The 21729-nt window shown below is 41.2% G+C and overlaps 1 protein-coding gene across 6 annotated transcripts; it reads right to left on the reverse strand.

Moving 5' to 3' along the window:
- Positions 1-1491: 1491 nt before the first annotated feature.
- Positions 1492-21664, reverse strand: ALG12 (ALG12 alpha-1,6-mannosyltransferase). 6 transcript variants are annotated; one of them, XM_074588894.1, is made up of 11 exons: positions 21392-21623; positions 20701-20787; positions 15997-16186; positions 15638-15770; positions 14958-15131; positions 13408-13602; positions 12018-12121; positions 11307-11530; positions 10400-10569; positions 10128-10203; positions 1494-5108 (listed from the first exon to the last, which is right to left on the reverse strand). In XM_074588894.1, the coding sequence occupies exons 3-11, from the start codon at positions 16159-16161 to the stop codon at positions 4877-4879; spliced, it is 1473 nt and encodes a 490-aa protein (XP_074444995.1). In that variant the 5' UTR covers positions 16162-16186; positions 20701-20787; positions 21392-21623; the 3' UTR covers positions 1494-4876. The 6 variants fall into 6 exon arrangements, with proteins under 6 accessions (XP_074444867.1, XP_074444995.1, XP_074445072.1 ...); XM_074588971.1 differs by lacking the exon at positions 20701-20787 and adding an exon at positions 17502-17695 and having other exon boundaries at positions 21392-21471; XM_074588766.1 differs by lacking the exons at positions 20701-20787; positions 21392-21623 and having other exon boundaries at positions 1492-3650; positions 4864-5108; positions 15997-16422.
- Positions 21665-21729: the final 65 nt, after the last annotated feature.

Here is a 21729-nt window from a genome sequence, read left to right on the forward strand (position 1 = left end):
CTGCCACTATATAGAGCTGACCGTAACAAACTTGCATGTAGGCATCTCCAAACACAGGGGAAAAAACCCTATATAATTAACAAATAAGACTTTCTAATTACATATTATTTAGATTTTATAAACTAAGCATTTTAGTCTTTCCACAAATACATTCATCCTTTGCTTTATGCTTAGCGACAAGAAAGAGCAATTCTTGATCTTCTTGGTTTCCTTGCAAATCTCACCCAAAAAGTGCTTCGTTCCTTAAAACGAATATGGCAAGCACAAGTAGTGACCACAGCGATGTCCCCAACTCAGGTATCAACTTGGGTTCCAAGAGCTCGATCGATGCCTAAGCACCCCCTGCCTTTTTTTCTTTTATCCCCCCCTGCTTCCCCTGTATGAAACCATTCCTTCTTCCAATTTCTTGATATAAATTGGCAGTTCTAAAGGAAAAGATGGACTCTATTTCAGGCAGCATTTTTACCTTACACTTGCCATAACTGGACACAAATCAAGCCTTGGTACAGAACCAAGGGCGGTTACAGCTGAAATAAAGCAGAATTGGTGAAAGACTGCCCGCGACAGCAAGATACAGAATTTCATAAGAAACACTGGCTGTCCTTGCTGTCATAAACAGAGGCGTGAAACGAACCATCATACGTAGCTGTAGTTGCTCGTGTTGATCTAAAGAGCCGGTATAAAGTAGTCGCATACAAAATGGATCAGTTAGTTTATGTTTCGGAGCCGTATTTAAATAAAACCCAAAGAAAACCTTTGCGGAGGTCTTCTTTGTCATTTAACTTGAGGAGTTTTTGCAAACACCCTTTCCATCTGCTGTGTCAGACGTTAAGCAGATAGCGATACGTTTCACGTAAGACCTAGCTGAGAGGAATTGTGTAAGCGGCCGCCTGGGCGGGCTGCGGCCAAACAGCCTGGCTGCCATGGGAGGGAGACTCAGCCTGTGGGTTTGCTCTTTTCCTGCAAATAGAAAGTGAAGTCGTTTGTGCAAGACAGGCTCTGAGGACCAAGTTACAAGGAAAGCTCTCGGGGGAGGTGGCGAAGGGGAGTGTTTAAGAATGAGCACAGGTAACACAGCGGGGAGGGCGTGCTGTGTCGTTCCTGTTAGGTATGGAGAAGTGCTCTCCAACGCAAGGGAAACACACGTGCATTAAAATTGAGATGCAGCAAATGAGTCCTTAAATCTTGTAGTGAGAGATAGGATAGGAGTGGAAACGAGGGCTTAAATCTTGTGTTGCCTTTTCAAGCTCTTACGTGTTACGGAAAGAAGTATTCAGGAAGACAGGGGTGGTCCTAGAGCAGCTGTAGTAGAAGAGGCAGCGCAATCTCAATCTTGTTGGCCCAAATGTGTCCCTGGTCTCACCAAGGGGAGGTGTGAAATGGCCAGGCGGCGAGAAAAAAGGGTGCGATCAGTGTTTCAAAATGCGTTACACAGTTACATTGCGTTGAGGCGGTGTTCTAATGGCTGAAGTGAAACCAACGGCAAGAACCTGAGACACTTTCTGGCTTTTCTCAGTATTGACAGATAAATATATTTTACTTCAGATCCAACACAACCATTCTCCAGGCCCCCTCACCCCAAAGTCGCTCTTGAGAGGGAAGACCCACAGCAAGTATGTAGAGCAGGTATAAGGTAAATAGTCTGGTATTTTTCTCCCAGCTCTGAACGCTGTATCACTTCCAGACTTTGTGAACTGGAAGTTGTTCCTTGGTCTTTGGTTCTTCTAGTTCTTGATGGAAGAGTGACCCGTTTAACTCCGTTTTGAAGCTGCTTTTACTTTCAGCATCCAAAAATGTCCTCTGTCAGTGAGTTCCACAACGTTTTTTCATGCAATTACTTTTATTTAGTTTTACAACACAATGTCCTAAATCTCATGCTGTAAGACAGTGATTGTTCACCATCTCTGGGTGAAATGACATGGTGACATGTCTGTGTCCGATTTGTTAGCTTCGCTCTTTACGGGAACAAACATTGCTTGGAAGAAATGAAGTCAAATTTCAGAAGGCAATGCATGATGCTATGCCAACGTTTGACCTTTGGGGTGTTTAACAAGACACCCTACAATATATCTCATTCTACAGCAGCATTATATACAATAAATGCATTTTATTTATAACTCCATTCTGTGTTTAAATGTCATAAATGTAACATAATTTACAGATGGACTTTACTATCTGTCTTTTGCTTTATTCAAGTTAAGTCAACCCTCGATTATTTGAATACCCTCACCATATTTCATATTTCTGCTTGTATTAAGAAAAACTAGGGTTGTTTGTAAGGAATTTTTCTTTTAAGAACTTGAATAGTCATGAGCAATTTGTTACTTTAAACTCCCTTCAGATATTCCCTCAGTAAGTAAGTTTTCAGTGTCTCTCTTACCTGCAGCTTTCATGCAGTAACTTGTGGCCTCACCCCATGTCTCCCAAATGCAGAAGAATTTGTAATACACCACTTCAAGTTTGTAGATGGGGTGAAAAACTTCCTTAATGCCCCCTTGTATCTAAGGGAACTTAAACCCACACTTTCTTCCATGCAAGTACACTGGATATTAATCTATATTAAAGGAGGAAATAAGCTCTATGTTTCTTGTGGAGCTAAAGAAAGACAACACAGGACTTGGAGATGAGAAGATTAATTTAAGATAGAGATAGCTTTAGTTTCTATGCCAAGAACTGTTTATTGAAAGCAGCCTTTGGGGAAAAACTGCAGTAATTTTCATCCCAATTTGACAGATGCCCATTCCTATTCAGGGTCTGGGCTACTGTACACTCTTGCCCTGTGCTGGGGGATTACCCGTGCTGTCACACAAGTCACACAGCTACTGGTGCTGCATGCACTGCAGGGGTCAGGGTCTAGCCCTTTGGCTACAAACCCAATGGTGTTGCAGATCTTAAAACTAAGCACTTTTCAAGAACCACATAAGCAAAGCAAGATGCAACAAGACCTAAATCAATTTCAGACAGTGTTCAAAACTGCCATTTGGTATCTCTTTCCTGTCTCCTTGTATGCATTTTACCTTTCTCTGCCCCAAACAAATACAGTAAACAGGCCCATTTGAGCTGATAGCTTCTATTTTCAGTAGCAGCAAGGCCTCATGTCCACATATTCTGTGCCACTTCAGGCATTATCTTGAGATGTCTTATAAACATAATAGTCCTAGGTTTTCTCAGTAGTTAACAGAAGCAAATTTCTGCAGAGGGATTCTGAAAACCAGGGATTTGGAAAGCTGGAGTAACTACACACCTGACTTCAGCAGTGCAGGCGTTCGTCTGCGCTTGGACAGGATAGACGTTAGGTTCTTGAGCTGTGGAGTACAGTGTGGGGGAGTTACATAAAGTCAATGATTAGGCTTAACATAAAGGCCTACATCCTTACTCAAAGGTTTTCCTTTGTATTGTTACAAGTTCTCAGCTATTTGCACATGTACTTCCTTGTGTCTCATGTGAATTGTTTGATGTTCAAATTGGCTCTGGAGGAAGCTGAGTTCCAAAGACAAGTCAAATAGATAATACTTGAATGATTTCAAGAACAGCCAGAGACCAGACCAACAAGTTCCGCAGGTTGCCCTTGCCAGATCCGCTCAGCCTGAGAAAGCCTGCGCAACAGCCAGCCACCCACACCATCCACATCAGTTCCTCCCATACATAATCTAGAGGACAAAAAGAAAACACAGTCCTGAAAGATGAAATTTAACACGGGTAAAGGTAGTTCCTGAATGAAGCACACTTTAAGAGTTTAAAAAAAAAGAACCCAAAACGCTTTATTCAATAAGATTTTTTTACTTGAGTTTTTAGTGAGCACGGCAATAGTTTTCTGCCCATGATTATTTTGGCAATACTGATTTTTTACACTAATGGAGCTCCTATCATATTACAACTGGCCCTAACCAAAATTCTAACCTTTTTTTCCTTACTTAACCCTTAACTTGTTCCATTCGGCAATCTAGGCAGACATCCTTAACAAAAACATCTAATAAAGAAGAGAATACAGAGCATGCTATCTTATTCTAGTTTACAGAATGCAACACATGGCACATCAGATTATTCCTTTCCAAAGGGACTATATAATAAAAAAAAAAAAAGAAAACAGCACCTTTCTTCTTAAAGCATATTCAAGTGAGTATTTTCATAGGTAAATTTTTTGCACTGCAGATTCAGATAATATTGCAGCAGAAGAGGGAAACATCGTTTTAAAATTTCTTTTTCCTGCAAAATCCAAGTCGCTGCTTATTCATGAACGGTTGGGATAAAGATAGCCATCCTTTAGTCCTCAAGTCTGTTATGAGACAGTACTTGTCAAGAGGTCCAACTGCTTTTTAAGTGAATCTTTGACTTTAATAAGCTTGGTAGCCTACAGGGCACAATTAGGTATTGTGATGAAGCTACAATGAATATGGCTTTCCTATGTTGATAACATCATCAAGTTTCACACAGGCAATCTGACAACTGATGGGGTTACAATCCTGCAGATACATCAAGTAATACATCTTTGCACACATAGATTACTTATGAAATTATTGCCATAGCACAAACCTGTTCCATTATTTATCTTATATAGAACAATTAGGACATACCTGCGCTACATTATGAAACAGCTACCCAAACCAAGTCAACAGGTTTTACTTAATACCACTAAACTTTTAGATAGCCTCTCTCAAACTTATCTAACAACACAACTCAGTATTTGAGTATATACTGACTAGGAATGCATTGTATTATTTAAGAAACAGGACGGAGCGAAATACCAGTCGGTACAAAGATTTTCCGTGCCTTTCCACAGAAGCTGAATCGCAGTGCTGGAATGACAATTTGCTGCTGTCTTAGATTATTCAGTCATCAGCAAAATTACATCAAAAGACTTACTTAAAATTCACAGTCAAGATGACAGAGGAAGTTTTTCCAACAGTACTAATTTTGGTTTCAAGTTTAAAGTAAAAGGAGGTAGAGCAGTAAGGTTCAACCCAATTTTACTGATGCCAGGTATATTTGCCAGTGGCCTGTGGGTTGTCTTGTAATGTGATATTTGAAGCGGGTTTGTTTCCATCAGTATGTGCGTGTAAGAAAACATCAACTGGTCTCCTGGTTTAATGTCTTCTCTTTTGTCATACCTGTAAAGAATAAAGAAGGCTTATTTACATTCCTCTCTTTACACAGTAAACATCTCCTTTATCGCAAGGGCATACAGCATCCAAGATGAAACACAAAAGGAACTGTAACAGTCTCAGTTCTATCTCTTGATTAAATTAACTAGTACTGGAGGAGGAAACCGTATTTTTGAAGAGTTTAGGGAGCCAGTCATTCCGTGCAAGTCTTTCTGCCGCTATTGTGATACAAATCAGGACTCCTAGAAAGTTTCTCACTAGTCCTCTATTTGAGTTCTCTGGAGAAAGGACACCAAAGCCTAAGACTGTAGAAAACTGGACTCATTTTTAAGTTTTAGTCTACAAGAACTGTGGTTTGGATAAGTGTGGATTTGGGGTTATTTTTGTTTGTTTGTTTGTTTAATTAAAAAAAAAATAAAAATGTTATGAGCCACTTTAGCAGAAACCATTCTTTTCTGGTAGTCATGCATTAAAGTAGGACCCTCAGAGAATAACAGGGACAAGACTTCCTTGAACACTGTAGGAAAGAAAGAACAGCCTGGCAATTATAGTATTAGCTTGGCACTTGTTACTTCTGGGTTCAGTTCCCTGATCTACTACATGTTTGGGCAGGTCACTTTGGGTCAGCTTTTATAAACCTGTTTAGGTACCTATATATAACTTGTATATATATATGTGTATATATATATTTAAAAAAAAATATATAAAAAGTAACTAGTGAGTTCTAAAACTACTTAACATGTACACTTACAGTTATTTCTTAACAAGAGATATATTCAATCTAGTCATAGAGGGAATTTGTAACTTAAGCATTTGGTAGGGATGTGAAAGATCTAGGTTCCTCCAGTCTTCATCTATCTAGGCCCAGAACTGAAGTTTATCTCACAGAGCTGTATGAACCTCTCTAATTTTCTAGAAATCGCAGTAGATTTCCCTCACCGTCTCATGAAGACACTGTTCTACTTTACAATAGTTATTTATTCAATCACCTGAAGAAAGTCAGGTGGAATTTATAGCCCAAGGGTTAGGATGCTTATACTGGACATGGCAGTCTGATCACGTCCTCAATCCAACAACTTCAAACGGGAAAAGTAAGATGTCTACCCCAAAACACTCTGTAGACCACTGTGGAGTGTGCTTCCAAAAGGGGGAGACCTAGATTCAAAGCTTTGCTTTATATCCCCCCCAAAAATTCTACACTAATACTGTCCAGAAGACAGGTTACGAGGGAGGTTACATACCTTTAGGAGTGTTTATGACAAGACAGTCTGAGGCATCTAACTACAGAAGACAGTCTGTGCCCTATAACCCAAGTGAAAAGCAGTGCCCAGTTCTTCCCCTTTTCTGCTGCCCTTTTCTGTGAACCGTTTTCTGCCAGCTTTTGGAGGTCCTGTCCTTAGGCACCTGATGCCTCCCATGCATTTCACAAGCAACTTATTCAAGGCTGTGGCTTTTCTTACAGACATGGACACTGGTAGGGAAGTGGTGCAATCCCAACCCTACATACTCTTAAGTGCACCTAGGAGTAAATCCAGGCAGCATCTTTTGCTGTATGTGTATTTGCAGACCTGGCTTCTCATCTGCCTGAATTCTCTGTGAAAAACTGGAAACATTAATCTCAGTTTCTATTTTTACAACACTCCCTGACATACGAGTCATTAACATTTAAGATACTTAAAGCAAGTGCTCTACAGCAAACTAGAGGATTTGTATGGATTGTTAACTAAAATTTTGGCAACCCAGAACAGACCCCAGGCTGACAGAATCCAGAGGTGTCAATAAATATACCATATAATGCCAAATTCGACTTTGCACGCTGCACAAGTGCCGCCTTCTTCTAAAAAAATTGCACACCAATTTCATCTACTATTTCCAAGAAGATCACAATACCACTTAAGATGGTACACACATCCAAACTGGCAGAAGGAATGGCATACTTCATAACAACTTTACCAACTACTAATTTTGTATTTTCTTCATTAGCAAATAAAGGGCCTTTCATCTCGCTGCAAGCATTTCTGAATTTTACTGTTTTTAAATACTTTAAGCTTACACAGCATATTTATTCCTGGTTCAAAGAAACCGCACTAATTGAAGACAAGATTATAATACCTGTTCTGTGTCAGAATCCGCATCAAGCTTCTTTCAATCACCCTTTGAAGAAAAATAATGGATCACCTGCATTTTTCTTGAGGCAAATAGATCTAATCTGAGCACACCACTGAAAGCTGTTAACTTTAAGACACTTTAATTTATGGACTGTAGTTATCCTGATGAATCATCAGCCTTCATAGCCACTCCATCCATAAATCCGTTTTCACCTTATGTTCACAGTCCACAAAGATGGTAAATTAGCTGTCACCCATCTGAAAGACCATCACTTGCTTGGATAAAAAGAAAATGGGCAGCTGGTGCCACTAAACTTTGCACTATTGTACTGTCAGACAAAGTGGTAGTCCTGTGTATGATGCTCAGTTGCAGATTTTGCCTGATTTTTTTAATGTGAAATTTTCTGACGAATCAGCCCTCCCTTAAGCCTTTTTTATGAGTAAATATAAAAGTGAGAGACACAAACTGGTCTGTAGCTCCAACACTATGAAACATCCATCAGTGACAAGGATATTATTTGTACACCTTCCAATCCCACTACACTCCAGCCTTGCAAGCCCAAAACAATTCAAAACCCACCACCTAAAAAAGCTCACTGAAATTAAGCATTGTATTTAGAGAGTAGAGTTGTATTTAGAATAGCATGTGTACTTAAGTATATTCAAAAAACAATTGGAACATTTTAGCTATCGTGTGTACTATTACAGAATCACAGAATGGTAGGGGTTGGAAGGGACCTCTGGAGATCATCTAGGCCAACCCCCTGCCAGAACAGGGTCACCTACAGCAGGCTGCACAAGAACGCGTCCAGGTGGGTTTTGAATGTCTCCAGAGTTGGAGACTCCACCACCTCTCTGGGCAGCCTGTTCCAGTGCTCTGCCACCCTCAAAGTAAAGAAGTTCCTCCTTAAGTTTAGGTGGAATGTCCTATGTTCAAGTTCGTGCCTGTTACCTCTTGTCCTGTTGTTGGGCACCACTGAAAAGATCCTGTCCCCATCCTCCTGACACCCAACCTTTAAGTATTTATAAGTGTTGATAAGGTCCCCCTTCAGTCATTTTTTTTCCAGACTAAAAAGACACAAATCCCTCAGCCTTTCTTCATAAGAGAGGTGTTCCAATCCCCTAACCATCTTGGTAGCTCTCTGCTGCACCCTCTCCAGCAGTTCCCTGTCCCTCTTGAACCGGGGAGCCCAGAACTGGACACAGTACTCCAGGTGCGGCCTCACCAAGGCAGAGTAGAGGGGGAGGATGACCTCCCTCGACCTGCTGGCCACACTCTTCTTGATGCACCCCAGGATGCCATTGGCCTTCTTGGCCACAAGGGCACATTGCTGACTGATGGTCATCCCGTTGTCCACCAGGACTCCCAGGTCTCTTTCCACTGAGCTGCTCTCCAGCAAGTCAGCCCCCAACCTGTCCTGGTGCATGGGGTTATTCCTCCCCAGGTGCAGCACCCTACGCTTGCCCCTATTGAATTTCATAAGGTTCCTCTCTACCCAACCCTCCAGCCTGTCCAGGTCTCTCTGTATGGTAGCACAGCTTTCTGGTGTGTCAGCCAACCCCCCAGCTTTGTGTCATCGGCAAACTTGCTGAGGGTGCACTCATCAGGGTGAGGATGAGGGTGCACCCTCATCCAGGTCATTGATGAATATATTGAAGAGGACTGGACCCAGTACTGACCCCTGGGGAACACCACTCGTCACTGACCTCCAACTAGACTCTGTGCCCCTCATCACGACCCTCTGAGCTCTTTCACTTGTATATCTATCTATCACTTGTACTCTAATAGTTTAATATCTCCTCCTGACTGTTCACGGCTTAAGACTTTCTCTAGACTGAACACGCAAAGAACAATTTGAAATAAGCATTGTATTGGTAACTGTGAAGCCAATTCAGCTTTAAACTGTTCATACCATCACAATATTATGAGAGAGCACAGAAACACAATACAGCACAGCGAGCTTGATGATTTTTATAATTCCCCCAGAAGCATTCCCTTCTTCCTCTTTACTTCCAAATTACTTTTCTCTCTAAACATAACAATAATTAAATTGTGTTTGTTTCTCTGATTCTGGAGACTGTAACTACGAAAAAAGGACTCCATGCTCAGAGCACTTCTTAAATCAAAATCTGCTTGTATTGCTTCTGTTTCGTGCAAGTATAAAGTAAGGCTTTGTGTCATTTTCTGCTGAATCATTTTCATTAAGATGACATTTTAAATCAGAAACCTACACTTCACCGATTTTTTGGTCTGCATCCTGAAAAGCAAACAATGCCTTCCCACAAATGTCTCCTACTGTTCATTTAAATATTTTGATTTCTTAAAACTGTGTGTACATTACTGCTGGTCATGGTAACAAAGCACTCAACTGCTTTCTCTCAGAGCTAATGTGACCGATAGTCCCCAACAGCAGCCTCAATGCCATCTTATGTGAAGGATGTTCCACGTAAAAATGGACTTTGAATATTAATACACAGATAAGCACATCATTTAAAAACAAAATGAGAAGATGCCACCACAACTATAGATACTGTTCTGCCAAGAGCAGAAAAACATTCATTTACATCTGTTTTATACAAGATCTAGTGAGATATCAAACGTAACTGCATTAAAGATGTTGGTGTTTTAGTAAGCTAACATTTTTTGCACTGTTTCTGATGTCTTTAAAAGATTCTACACTATTTAGGCAAACGAGAACCAACAAAAACAACTAAAAAACATCGCAGTGCTCATATTTCTGAAATGGCAGCACTGCATTCATCAAAATTCTCTGAAGATTCACATTGTTCTTGACCTGGCTTAATAAATAAGCTATACCAGAAACCATGTCTGTGATGCTTGCTCCTGTGCATATACAAAAGAGGAAAACGCAGTCTCTTGCCTGTCTTCAGATCAAAATACCCGTTCATAACATACCTCCAATCTGAATTGATTTCTAGAAACCGAGAAACTCCTGTCTGTGCTGCAGCCACGTCGATATGAACAGACACGTCTATATAAATAAAGAAAACAAAATACAGTTTCAAAATTCTTCTAAGAACACTCTGATTAATAAATTAACAAAACAGTAATAGAAAAGATGCACGTAAATACTGTGAAAAAGTAATATCCAATGCATGTAAAGATATAGTAACAAAAAACCCCACAACTGAAATTAGGTGAACATACCTCAAACCAGCTTTACATACCTGCTGTTGAAGGTACCAACTCATGCAACTTCTGAATTGCCACTCCTCCAGGATAATTGAAATGTGAAACATACAAAGATGTTCCTGAATAAGCAGCATTAACTACAAGATGCATTATAACAATGAAAGATCCAAGTTTGTACAGCCAGGATTTCCGGTAGTTATTCAGACTGTTGAGGGAGGGAGGGGAAAAATGAGTAAGAATAAACTGTTAATTCTTCTTTCATACTGGTCATTGACCATTGTGACAGAACTTTTATGAGAATTCCACTGCTAGATAATAAAGATTAATGCAAACTTTATTATTCCATGTGTATGGAATGCATTTATTATCCACTTCTAAGAGACTAGCTTCTAGTGACATTTAAATTAGAATATTCTCGTTAACAAAGCTAATACAAGCTCATCAATAAAGCTAAGTATTTCTGTATTTAACATGTTTAGCTATGAACGTATTCTCTTTCAAAGAACTTTAAAGTTTAACTTCAATTTGTTTACTCAATATACCCAAGTTTAACTTCTTAATACAAACTCCATGTTTCATGAGCCCCACCTGTATGTTAAACTATCTCCTAAGGTAAGTTAACAATACAGTAGTACACTGGAATTTGTCTTTTTCTCTGGCGGATAAAATAAACTGAATTGTAACAGCATAACAGTAAAATCAGGGCTCTATTCTCCAATCTGCCCCAGACTTGTCAAATGGTCCTGTCAAATCATTTAACTTTTCTATGTCCCCATTTCCCTCATTAGTCAAACAGGTACAATGATACGGATCTCCTTTGTAAAGCCAGACCTATAAGATCTCAAGACAATCCAGATTCCAAGTGCATAAAAATAGTAATAATGAGTTTTGCTTTTCTTTTGCATTTTCAGAGAAAACAAATAAACAGAATTTTGAACTTACATTCTTGAGCACATTTTAGCAGCCACTATGTTGAAGACAGGGAAAGTATATATGATAAAACGCAGCTCTTTGTGCGGGAGAAACGAATACAAGAAAATAAAGCCCAGTGCTGGCAAAAGTAATATCCGAGTTCTCTTTTCTGCTACACCTAAAGGTAAGAATATAATGCTGCATCCCAAAGCACGAGGCAGGGCTGAATAGAAATACCACAGGAAAGGGGAGGTCTTCCAAGTGAAAAGGAGAGTTAAGGATGTTTTCACTGCTAACAAGTGAAGTAACTATTCTTTACAGTAGTAAGTGCAAATATAGCAAATACGCAGTATACTTTTTGTAGATCATATTCTTCCAGGCATTTGTTTTCCTGCCTTAGTCTTTGAGAAATAAAAGCAGTTGCCTAATGACATTCACACCACCCAACAGAGGCACATCAAATGGCGCTAATGAAGGATAACATGAAAAACCAAGGGGAAGAGACCTGGCTTTACATTGGTAGAACACAAAGAAGCAAGAAGGAACAGTCAGCACTGGAAAGTTAAATTTTAGGGAAAGACCTAAGAAACAGACATTATTTCAAAAGCTTCAAATAATGAAATCCTAGATGAAAAGTAGAATTTAACACCATAACCAAGTCTCAGGAATAGGTTACATCAAGTCTTTGCTTTGGCTGGTAGTGTTTAATAAATCTTTTTCCCTGGACGTTTCAAAGGATACTCCCCAGTCGGAACTTTTGTTTAAAATTGTGTTATACCAGAGCACTTTCCCCTCAGGCCACACAAGTTGCCTCCAAAATAGAGAATCCACAGCAACTGTTAGCCCTAAAAGAATTAAAGAAATACAAATCTGTGTGAATTAAAAACTAGGGAAAAGCAAACTAGCACATCCAAACTGCACATTTACTGATGAGATCAACATAAACTGGAACATGCATTGTAAGCCAATGTCACCCAAAGCCACAGACAAGGTTGAATCTGTCTGTCTTGCAGTGGAAACACAGGGGAGGGAGGCACTTCTCAATAGAAGTCTTAACAGAAGCATGTTAGGTAGGAATCTGATTGAGATTCACCCCGATCCAATCTCAGGTGTGAAAACAGTGGTTTAATTAAGGTTTGCTTTCAAAGAATATTAGAGCATTAAATGTAATGAATGGCAAGAAACCTGGGTTAACTTCAAATGGTACTAAATAGATTTTTATTGTAAAGCTGGTAAGTTAAGAAAAGCAATCTCTGGAAGTTTGCTATTGTTTATTAGGGTGGGAGGGAAGGAGGATAAGGGAGGAAAGGCAAAAAGACAGAAGAGCAGCAAATCTGTCAGCTTCATCTCCTCCACTCAGCTCTACGAAAACTGCTCTGGTATTTAAGAAGTTTGCCCAGAGGGTGAATGGGAGTACCAGTGACTAATTGCCATTGGACCTCCAGACTCTTAAGCTGTGAGGTGCCTCCAAATGCACATGGCATGATCTTTATTGTTTCACGCTGTGGAAGGGACAGCACACTACCAGAGGTCATCATCAGGCATCTGACAACAACATTTTTCATTAGGTAGGCTGGCAGAGAAGTTTAGAGTATTTACATGCATATGTATGAGTCTTCCATGGACAGGTAGACAAAGAGATTTTCAACCTCTCTAGCATGGATAATCACTTAAGCTATTAAAATTAATGTAATAAAGAAACAGAGCTGAACTGTGACTCTCCCCACAACCCTCTTGCTCGATATCCCTATCTGTCACACTCTTGTATTTCATCCTGGGATTCAGCTTATCGTCATGGCAATAGATACCACAGCTGATAATGCACATCTAGCTACAGACAAATACTAATTATACTAAAGTCAACCTGCACATCTAAGCCTTTTTAAGACCAGGCCATCACACTGTAAGCATCTAAAAGTGGAGGTCATAGTATCTTTCTACTGCTCTGTTCACACCTATTTCCTCACATAGAAATTTTCAAAGAAATAAATACCCTTCTCATATTACTAGCAAATGGAATCAATCAAACAAAAAGAGCCCTAAGGGCCAGGTCAGCAGAGAAGTCAGTCAAATCTCCAGACTTCTGTTGAATTTAATATGTGGCATTTGATTTTTCCAAGCAAATACTTACCCAACCAAAAAGTTCCAGCAGGAACAGCATGGGAAAGCACCTTGAAAACGGAGATTCTTTTAGTTAATAACGTCACCAGGAGCATAAGGCCTAAGAATATGCAGAGCTCTGATCTGAAGACTATAATTGCCAAAGCTGAGAACCAAATGAATGGCCTTTGCTTTTGCTGTATCCAAAACGTCAATGCCAGGAGCACTGCAAAAATAAATAAAGCACACCATCTGACACACTGAACTATTCATTTTCTAAAGGGCAACATTCTTCTCAATGCTAGTGTCTTGTTCCTCTAACTTCCCATCAATCCTCACTTGGTCTTCCTACTGTTTCTAGTCCAGAAATTCCCTGTTAGAGAAATGTAACTTGGAAAAACGCACAACTTTCTACTGTTGACACTTAAGTTATTAGGAAAAGTATAACCCCAGAAGGAACACATGGGAACTCTTCCTAGACAGCATATTCAATAGCTTTTGGGAAAAAAAGAAAAACAAACATTAAGGGAATACTAAAAGCCTTCCAAACTATGATTCATAATTAGCATTGCTCAGTATCAGCTGAAGAGTTAGTTTATTCTCTTGGCTGTATCCTGTATTCATGATAACAGTGAGCCATTTCAAATATGAAAACGAGACTACAGACTACTGCTCAGGGAGAAAAAAAAAATATAAATCCATTTGCATGGTTAGCTGGAGTCACACTATCTCTACAGATGAAGTTGCCTCTACTTTTTCACAGTTTAAATCACATGATAACACTGACTACATAGTAAAGCGGTCAAGATCCTACAGAAAATGTGTGAAGTATTAACAGTACAAAAACGTGAAACAACTTGTATTTTTTAATACCCACAGAAATTGTCTGAGAAGCTTACTACTACACGGTGTTTATTTGACAATCCAACTTCCTTTTTTTTGTATGTCAGTTCTGATCTATACAGGTTCTTACGCCAAGCTTGTGATTTTATTAGTTGAACAACTTGCACTGAAGCACTGACTCAGCTAATATCTGTCACGTGTGGTTAATCTTCCCTCTCATCATCTCTGGGGAAAAACTGTATGTGTAGAGTATGGTTTTGACTTCCCCCCTGGCTTTTACTTAAGTGTACAAACTGCTACATTTGTAGATAACTCCAGAAGAGAAAGGTGGAGATGCTGCAGTGGGAGTTTGTTCCACAGTCTCATGAGAAAGCTGTTTCCCTTGTAGAGTAAGTTCACAGATTTTTTTTTTTTTAACTGCAAGTGTACCTACTGCCTTTTCAATAGCTCTGTTTTATGCATCAGATATGTGTACCCTAACCTCTAGTCAATCAAAGCGATCTGACAAACTCCACGTATGCTCAGTTTCAGTAAAACTTGATTCAACAATCATTTTAAGAATGGTAAAAAAAGGAAATAAACAAATCACAACTGCTTAAGTTTTCTAATCTTGTTATCACACTATTTAACCAAGTACATATATTAATTTGGTCTGACCACGCATTTTCTGTGCTTTAACTCTTGATACATTTGAGAAGAATTTTTATATTTTAAAATTATTACCATGCGACTACTTACCAAAAGGAAGTGCAAACACATTAGGGAGAGTTCGTGTACAGTAAAACATCAAATGAAACTGAGTAACAGTGATGAGACAGAAGATTGTTGATGTAGTTGCTCCAAACTGCTTTCTAACTTCTTTCTGCAACTTCCATAACGTGTAAATCACACTGAGCCCCAAGCTTCCTCGGACTATTGGAAGAATAAAAATGGGACATAAGAGTCATATTAGACGGATCACTGATGTTACATAATGTAACAGGAAGAAGTCACGAAGAATAACACTGAACATATCACAGTATAACCCACTTCAAAGAAAAGAACAACAACAAAAAACAAAATGAAAATGTCCACATTAGTTTAGCTATTTTAATGCACCTTTAATTTGTCTGATACTTTTGCACAAAGATCAATGAGTCTATGCCCAAGTTAAACAATATTTTCTGAAGCATACACGGAAGCACACATGGGAGTGTATTCTCTGAATACCACTTGCTTTTTCTACACTGTCTAACATTTATTAGTGCAGACCTTCTCTGTGCTGTTAGTTACCCCAAAGAGGAGGTGATCTAAGCATCTACAGTTTGCAAAATCCATCATTAAGGAAAAGAGTATTTTAACCATTGGTCCAACACTGAATGTTACAACAATGTCACCCGTTAGTCCATCTCTATTCTGAGGATTTAAAGTTCTCATACCTATCAGCTGGGAGTAAAATTTGGACATTCTTAGCACAGAAAGTACATATATAGCTGGGCTGGAAAGAGCAGCAATAAAAATTGGTCCAAGGAACGTTCTTGGGACAACTCCAGGAAATTCATGATGGTCATACTGCAAAAAGGAAAATCTAAGTAAGCTAGACAAATCAGAAACAAAGGAAAACTGGGATAAATCATGGAATGGTTTGGGTTGGAAGGGACCTTAAAGATGATCTTGTTCCAACCCCCACCCCCCCACCCCCATCACAGCATATGCACACTTCATTTATCCTACTCATACAACAGGGAATTCTGATCTTTAACAGTGTCCAAGAAAGAACACCTTCCTTCCCATTTACCTTATCCAAGTCCAGTTGATGGTACACCACATCATGGATAGCTTGTAGGTTAAAGCTTTCCTCTACTTTTGTAAAAGGACAGACAGTTAAATGAACAAAAGCCACAACAATAATCAGCAGCAGCAATGGGAATGACCGTCCACTCGAGCTCCTCTTCTGAGCCATCCTGGGTTCCAAGTTCACATAAAATCTAGTATTGTTAAAAAGAAAATTAAAAGAAAATACATTAATAACACAGCATGAAGTGTACAAGCAGAAAAAGAGAGATTGATAACGCAAGGAAAACATACTACAGTAGTATAAAAGTTTAAACAAAGACTAATAAACCAAATAATCCACCCAATTTATTTTTTTTTGATACATTCAATGAATCAAGTGGATACCCAAAAATATATTTAGGCTGCATTTCAGGATTTAGGCTACCTCCTGTAAATGTAAAAGTTCTAGTTTTCACCTAAAAAACTTCATGACAACATAGACCCTACTTAAAGTATTTCCCTTTGTGTTCCGTACTGCCACCACTGCTAAGAGTGACACCTCAATTATGTCTGCGTTTTGTGGGAGAGACAGCTTCATAATTTACTCTCACTTTAATCACAGAATCATTTAGGTTGGAAAAGACCCTTGGGATCATCGAGTCCAACCATCACCTCCACTCTACAAAGTTCTCCCTTACACCATATCCCTTAACACCACATCTAAACGACTCTTAAACACATTCAGGGATGGTGACTCCCCCACCTCCCTGGGCAGCCTATTCCAGTGTCTGACCACTCTTTCTGTGAAGAATTTTTTCCTAATGTCCAGCCTAAACCTACCCTGCTGCAGCTTGAAGCCATTCCTTCTTGTTCTATCGCTAATTACCTGTGAGAAGAGACCAGCATCAGCCTCTCTACGATGGCCTTTCAAGTAGTTGTAGAGAGTGATGAGGTCTCCCCTCAGCCTCCTCTTCCTCAAACTAAACAGTCCCAGCTCCTTCAATTGCTCCTCATAAGATTTAGCCTCCAGGCCCTTCACCAGCTTCGTTGTCCTCCCCTGCACTCGCTCCAGCACCTCAATATCTCTCTTATATTGAGGTGCCCAGAACTGGACACAATACTCAAGGTGTGGCCTCAGCAGTGCTGAGTACAGGGGGACAATCACCTCCCTCCTTCTGCTGGTCACACTATTTCTAATACGAGCCAGGATGCCATTGGCCCTCTTGGCCACCTGGGTACACTGCTGGCTCATGTTCAGCTGCTTGTCAATTAGAACCCCCAGGTCCTTTTCTGCCGGGCAGCTCTCCAGCCACACTTCCCCAAGCCTGTAGCGATGCATGGGGTTGTTGTGGCCCAAGTGCAGGACCCGGCACTTGGCCTTGTTGAAGCACATTCCATTAGCATTGGCCCACCGGTCCAATCTATCCAAGTCTCTCTGTAGAGCCTCCCTATCCTCATGTAGATCAACACTCCCGCTTAGCTTCGTGTCATCTGCAAACTTGCTGATGACACACTCTATGTCCTTACCAAGGTCATCAATAAAGATGTTAAACAGAAATGGTCCCAACACCGAGCCCTGAGGGATACCACTTGTGACCGGCCGCCAGCTGGATTTAACTCCATCGACCACCACTCTTTGGGACCGCCCATCCAGCCAGTGCTTGATCCAGCAGATCGTATGCTCATCCAGGCCATGAGCCGCCAGTTTTTCCATGAGAATTCTATGGGGGACAGTGTCAAATGCTTTTCAAAAGTCTAGGTAGACAATGTCCACAGCCTTTCCCTCATCCAATAGCATCAATCGCATGCTTGATTTGTACATGACAACTCTCTCATCTGTCTAGGACTCTGAAACCAGTGGAAGAGGAACCATGAGGATAAGAAATTGCTCAGAATACTTTAATCTTTTAAGGTCGCCAGCGACTACATCTGGACTTGGCGAGTGAAGGATGAATCCCCTTCGGCACCCACACCATGTAAAACAGCCCAAATGCCATCCTTCACACTGCTACCCAGAAACAAAGGTCATCTCTCCCTAGTGCTTTGCTTCACAACACTGTGCTGAGCCATTCTTAAGGTAGTATTTATGATGCATTTTATCATGATGATAAAAATCACATGTCCAGGTGATGCCAGAGCAAATAAAGCATAGGTATAGTCATGGGTAAACCACTAATTTTTTTCTGGTTTCAGATTAGAAACCAGTAAAAAAAAAAAAGTTATTTTCTGTGACCATTTCCAGAAAAAAAGTGGTAATCTATTTCATGTTCTTCTAATTTAAGCTTCCCACTTTTTGTAAGTTTACAATTTAAGAAAAGACGAGGGATTTTGGTTATTGCTATTCTTGTTCTGTTCTCACAGAAACAGAACTTTAAAAATAGCGCCTTTAAGGTAAAACTGAACTTTTGGTTAGAGATGTTTTCTCCTATATTTTGGTCTAAATATGTCCACCAAAAAGATCTAATATAGTTGGCAGATTTTCTAGGATCACTAAGCAGCTGCCCCCTAGAGGTACCTTTTCCTGAACTGACATTTGTCCTGCTCATTAGTAAAAATAAAAAAAGAGTGAACTAACGTTCCCTATTGTCACAGCTAACACCAATAAACCCAAAAATTTGTATACTTCCTGTAAATTGCCTGAATCTGCATACTATTTTATATATCTCACCGATTGCATTTTTTCTCATGATTGCTGCTGTTATAGACTGTAACTGAAGCTCTAACCCTCAGCTCAAGACAAGAGAGTTCTGTGGTAGGTCCTTACGATTTTTGGCTTGTTTTGCGATGTTAAAAGCCTAAATAAACACAACACCCCAGGAAGCATGAATACGTCTTTTTAACCCACGTCTAGTATTACTTCTTTATGAGGACAGATGAAAGGGGGTTATGCTACGACAGAATCCTTTTCCCATAGCAGTAGTAGAAGAGGTATGGGACTGCCATCAGGAGCACTTCAAGGAGTGTTTGGTAGGAATTAAGCCTCTGCACAGGCTATTTATTCTTGTCTCTAGAAAGCTCTCTTGCTGAATTCTCCCAGTAAGTACAGAGGCATCTCAAGGTTCTGACCAAAGTTACCCAAGAGAAAAATGGACACTGCAGGATCAATCTACCACTGCATATGGCAACACAGGCATTTGAGCAGCTTGCGTGTCACGTAGAGCGGCGTGTAATATACCAGTAAGGTGGGGATTCCTCACTCCCAACTCCCAGCTTCTTAACATTTCAGATATTTTAGGACACACTGAATCCTTGTAAAAGAACCTAAGTGCCAAGAAGCTCTATTTTTTCCTTCTTAACTATATCAGCTGTGTAATAAAAAGATATTACCTTCACCTACAAATACGGCATTCATTATACTCTGACCGCTCTACCATATAGCCTGCTCTTGATAGCTTTACCTGATCACCACATGATTAATCAATCCGCAACTTCCTAAATCATCAGAATGACAGCGAAGCTAAATATCCCATACACAGTTTATCACAAAGCTTTTTTTTTTTTTAATCTCATTGACTCCAATTCTTTTGTATGCCTGAAGAAAGTAAGCTTGCCAGCATACTCATACATTTTGAAGATAATTATCCGCATTATACATACTGAAATTCCCTGAAGGGAAATGCTCTGGAAGATAAAAAAAAAAAACAAAGCATGAAGACAACACCTAGGTTTCTGAGATAAAGCCTAATAAATTTAGTGGGCTTGTCAAGACTCAAAATAAAATGCTCTGTCAAAACCCGATGCTGACAAACCTCAAAAATCAAGTGGGATTTATGAAGACATATAGACACTGGATTTGATGTTTACTACAAATTTGCTATATAAAGGCAAAATACTTGCAATTACAACTTTTATTTTTAAGTGCCAAAACCACAGAAACAGATTTTCACTTAGTAAAAATATTTTAATAATGACGGTTAGATGAATGTCGTAGGCAAATACAGATAGTTTTACTCATCATTAACATTCTGGTGACTTTAGAAGAATCCTCCTCAGACCTGTACAACATAGCCACATTTACTCCCACCCCCAATGTCTGCATCAAGACTGAATTATAGGAGTGGAGATTTTCAACACAAGGAATTCCCCCTTGCTGGGATTAAGCTGGGTGAAAATAAATTGTATTCTCACATTAAAAAAAGGCTGAAACACTTTTACTGGAAATCATTTACTCTTTTCCTATGGAGGTGTGGTTAGTTGCAAGATTATTCTTTTCCCCCATGAAAAATCTACCAAATTTGTCTCTCATGTTTACACTCTTTAGTGTAAGCATGTCAGAGTTTGGCAGCCAAACTTCATGTTGAATCTGTCTACAGAGATTGCATTCCACTCCCTTGCATGCTCTGTATGGAAACACGCGAGCAGAACCACACCAACGGCATCCCACCATGAAGCCCTGCCTCTTTGACTTCATCTAGACTTGGTAAAACCTATCTATGATTGTCCTGTAAGGACAGAGTATGTCTAGAAGAGTGGGAACAGGACCTGAAGAATCACAGAGCGGCTTGGGTCAGAGGGGACCCTAAAGACCATCTAGATCCAACCCCCTGCCATGGACAGGAACACCTCCCACTAGACCAGGCTGCTCATAAACCTACATAAAGACTAAGGGACAAGTATCTTATGTTGTATTATCTTCAGTTTTCATGGTTTTTTTTCTATGCTTTATAGCTCTTCCAACTTTGCTCTACAGCTGACTTCTGAATGAGGTCGTATTTAAACGTTGTACCTGCTGGGATTGCTTTTTCTTCTTTTTTAAGAAGGAACGGGGCATTTGCTACCCTTAGATACGTTTCCTGATGAATATGGGGACTGGCTAAAAAAAAAAAGAAATTAAGACAAAATATTAAAGCTGAGGCAGGCAATGAAGCCTGGGACTGCACTGGCTACGAAGGTACTACTACGAAGACAACGCCACTCTTCGGAGTGGGGAAGAAACGCACAGAATGCTCTCGACTGAAAGAAAAATACCCCAAACCCCCCCCCAAACGCCCTGCTGCCCCCAAGCTGGCCGGCCCCCCCGCTGCCGCCACTCCTAGCCCCGGCTAACGGCCGTGCCGCGCGCCCGCCAACCGCCGACAGCTGCGCGCGCGGGGCGGTTTAACGTTCCTCGCCACCGCCCGCCCCGCTTCACGGCCGCTCCCAGGCGGCCCGGGGGTGTTTTAGGACGAGACCGCGGCACCATCCGCCGCTTCTGAAGCCACCGGCACCCCCGCGGCAGAGGCGGCGGCCCAACCCCGCCCCGCTCCCTCCCAGCCGCCCGGCGGGGGGGGGCCGCAGCTCGGCGCCTCCGCAGGGGACGGGGCTCCCGGAGGCGACCTCCGGCACGAACGCAACCCAACGAACGGGCCCGTCGGCAGCCTCCCCACTCCCCCTCAAACACAACCGTTACCACCCGCCTCGTCCCGGCCCGCACTCACCGTTCGGCGCCCACGTGGCCGCCCCGCAGAGGGCGCCGGCAGGAGGCGGTGTGTGCGGGCACAGAGACGGCCCCCTGCCCACGTGACCGCCCCCCCAGCCGGCCATGTTAGGTGCGGGCAGAGCGCGCCCCCGCCAGCAGCGGGGCTCCCAGGCGGCTGCCAAAGACAAATGGCGGCCGGGCCTGAAGCCCCTGCAGGTCTCGCGCCTGCCCGCTCTCATGATGGCGGCGGCGGGCAGTGCTTCCCCCGCCGGCTCCCTGCCCCGTCCCCTCCGCGCAGCTCTCTGCGCACGCGGAGCGCTCCCATTGGCCCGCAGCGTGGCGAGCGCCGATTGGACC

This window comes from Larus michahellis, chromosome 1, assembly GCF_964199755.1.
Source record: "Larus michahellis chromosome 1, bLarMic1.1, whole genome shotgun sequence".
In the NCBI taxonomy this organism is placed as follows: Eukaryota; Metazoa; Chordata; class Aves; order Charadriiformes; family Laridae; genus Larus; species Larus michahellis.

What these genes read in the sequence shown, in the direction of transcription:
- ALG12 (XM_074588766.1), bottom strand. Translation starts at nt 16,284, where the DNA reads ATGTTTTCCTTGCGTTATCAATCTCTCTTTTTCTGCTTGTACACTTCA. An exon ending in TGTGTTTGCACTTCCTTTTG is followed by an intron (nt 13,603 to 14,957) that starts GTAAGTAGTCGC and finishes TTATTTTTGCAG; the next exon opens with TGCTCCTGGCATTGACGTTT. An exon ending in TGCTGGAACTTTTTGGTTGG is followed by an intron (nt 12,122 to 13,407) that starts GTAAGTATTTGC and finishes TAATTCTTTTAG; the next exon opens with GGCTAACAGTTGCTGTGGAT.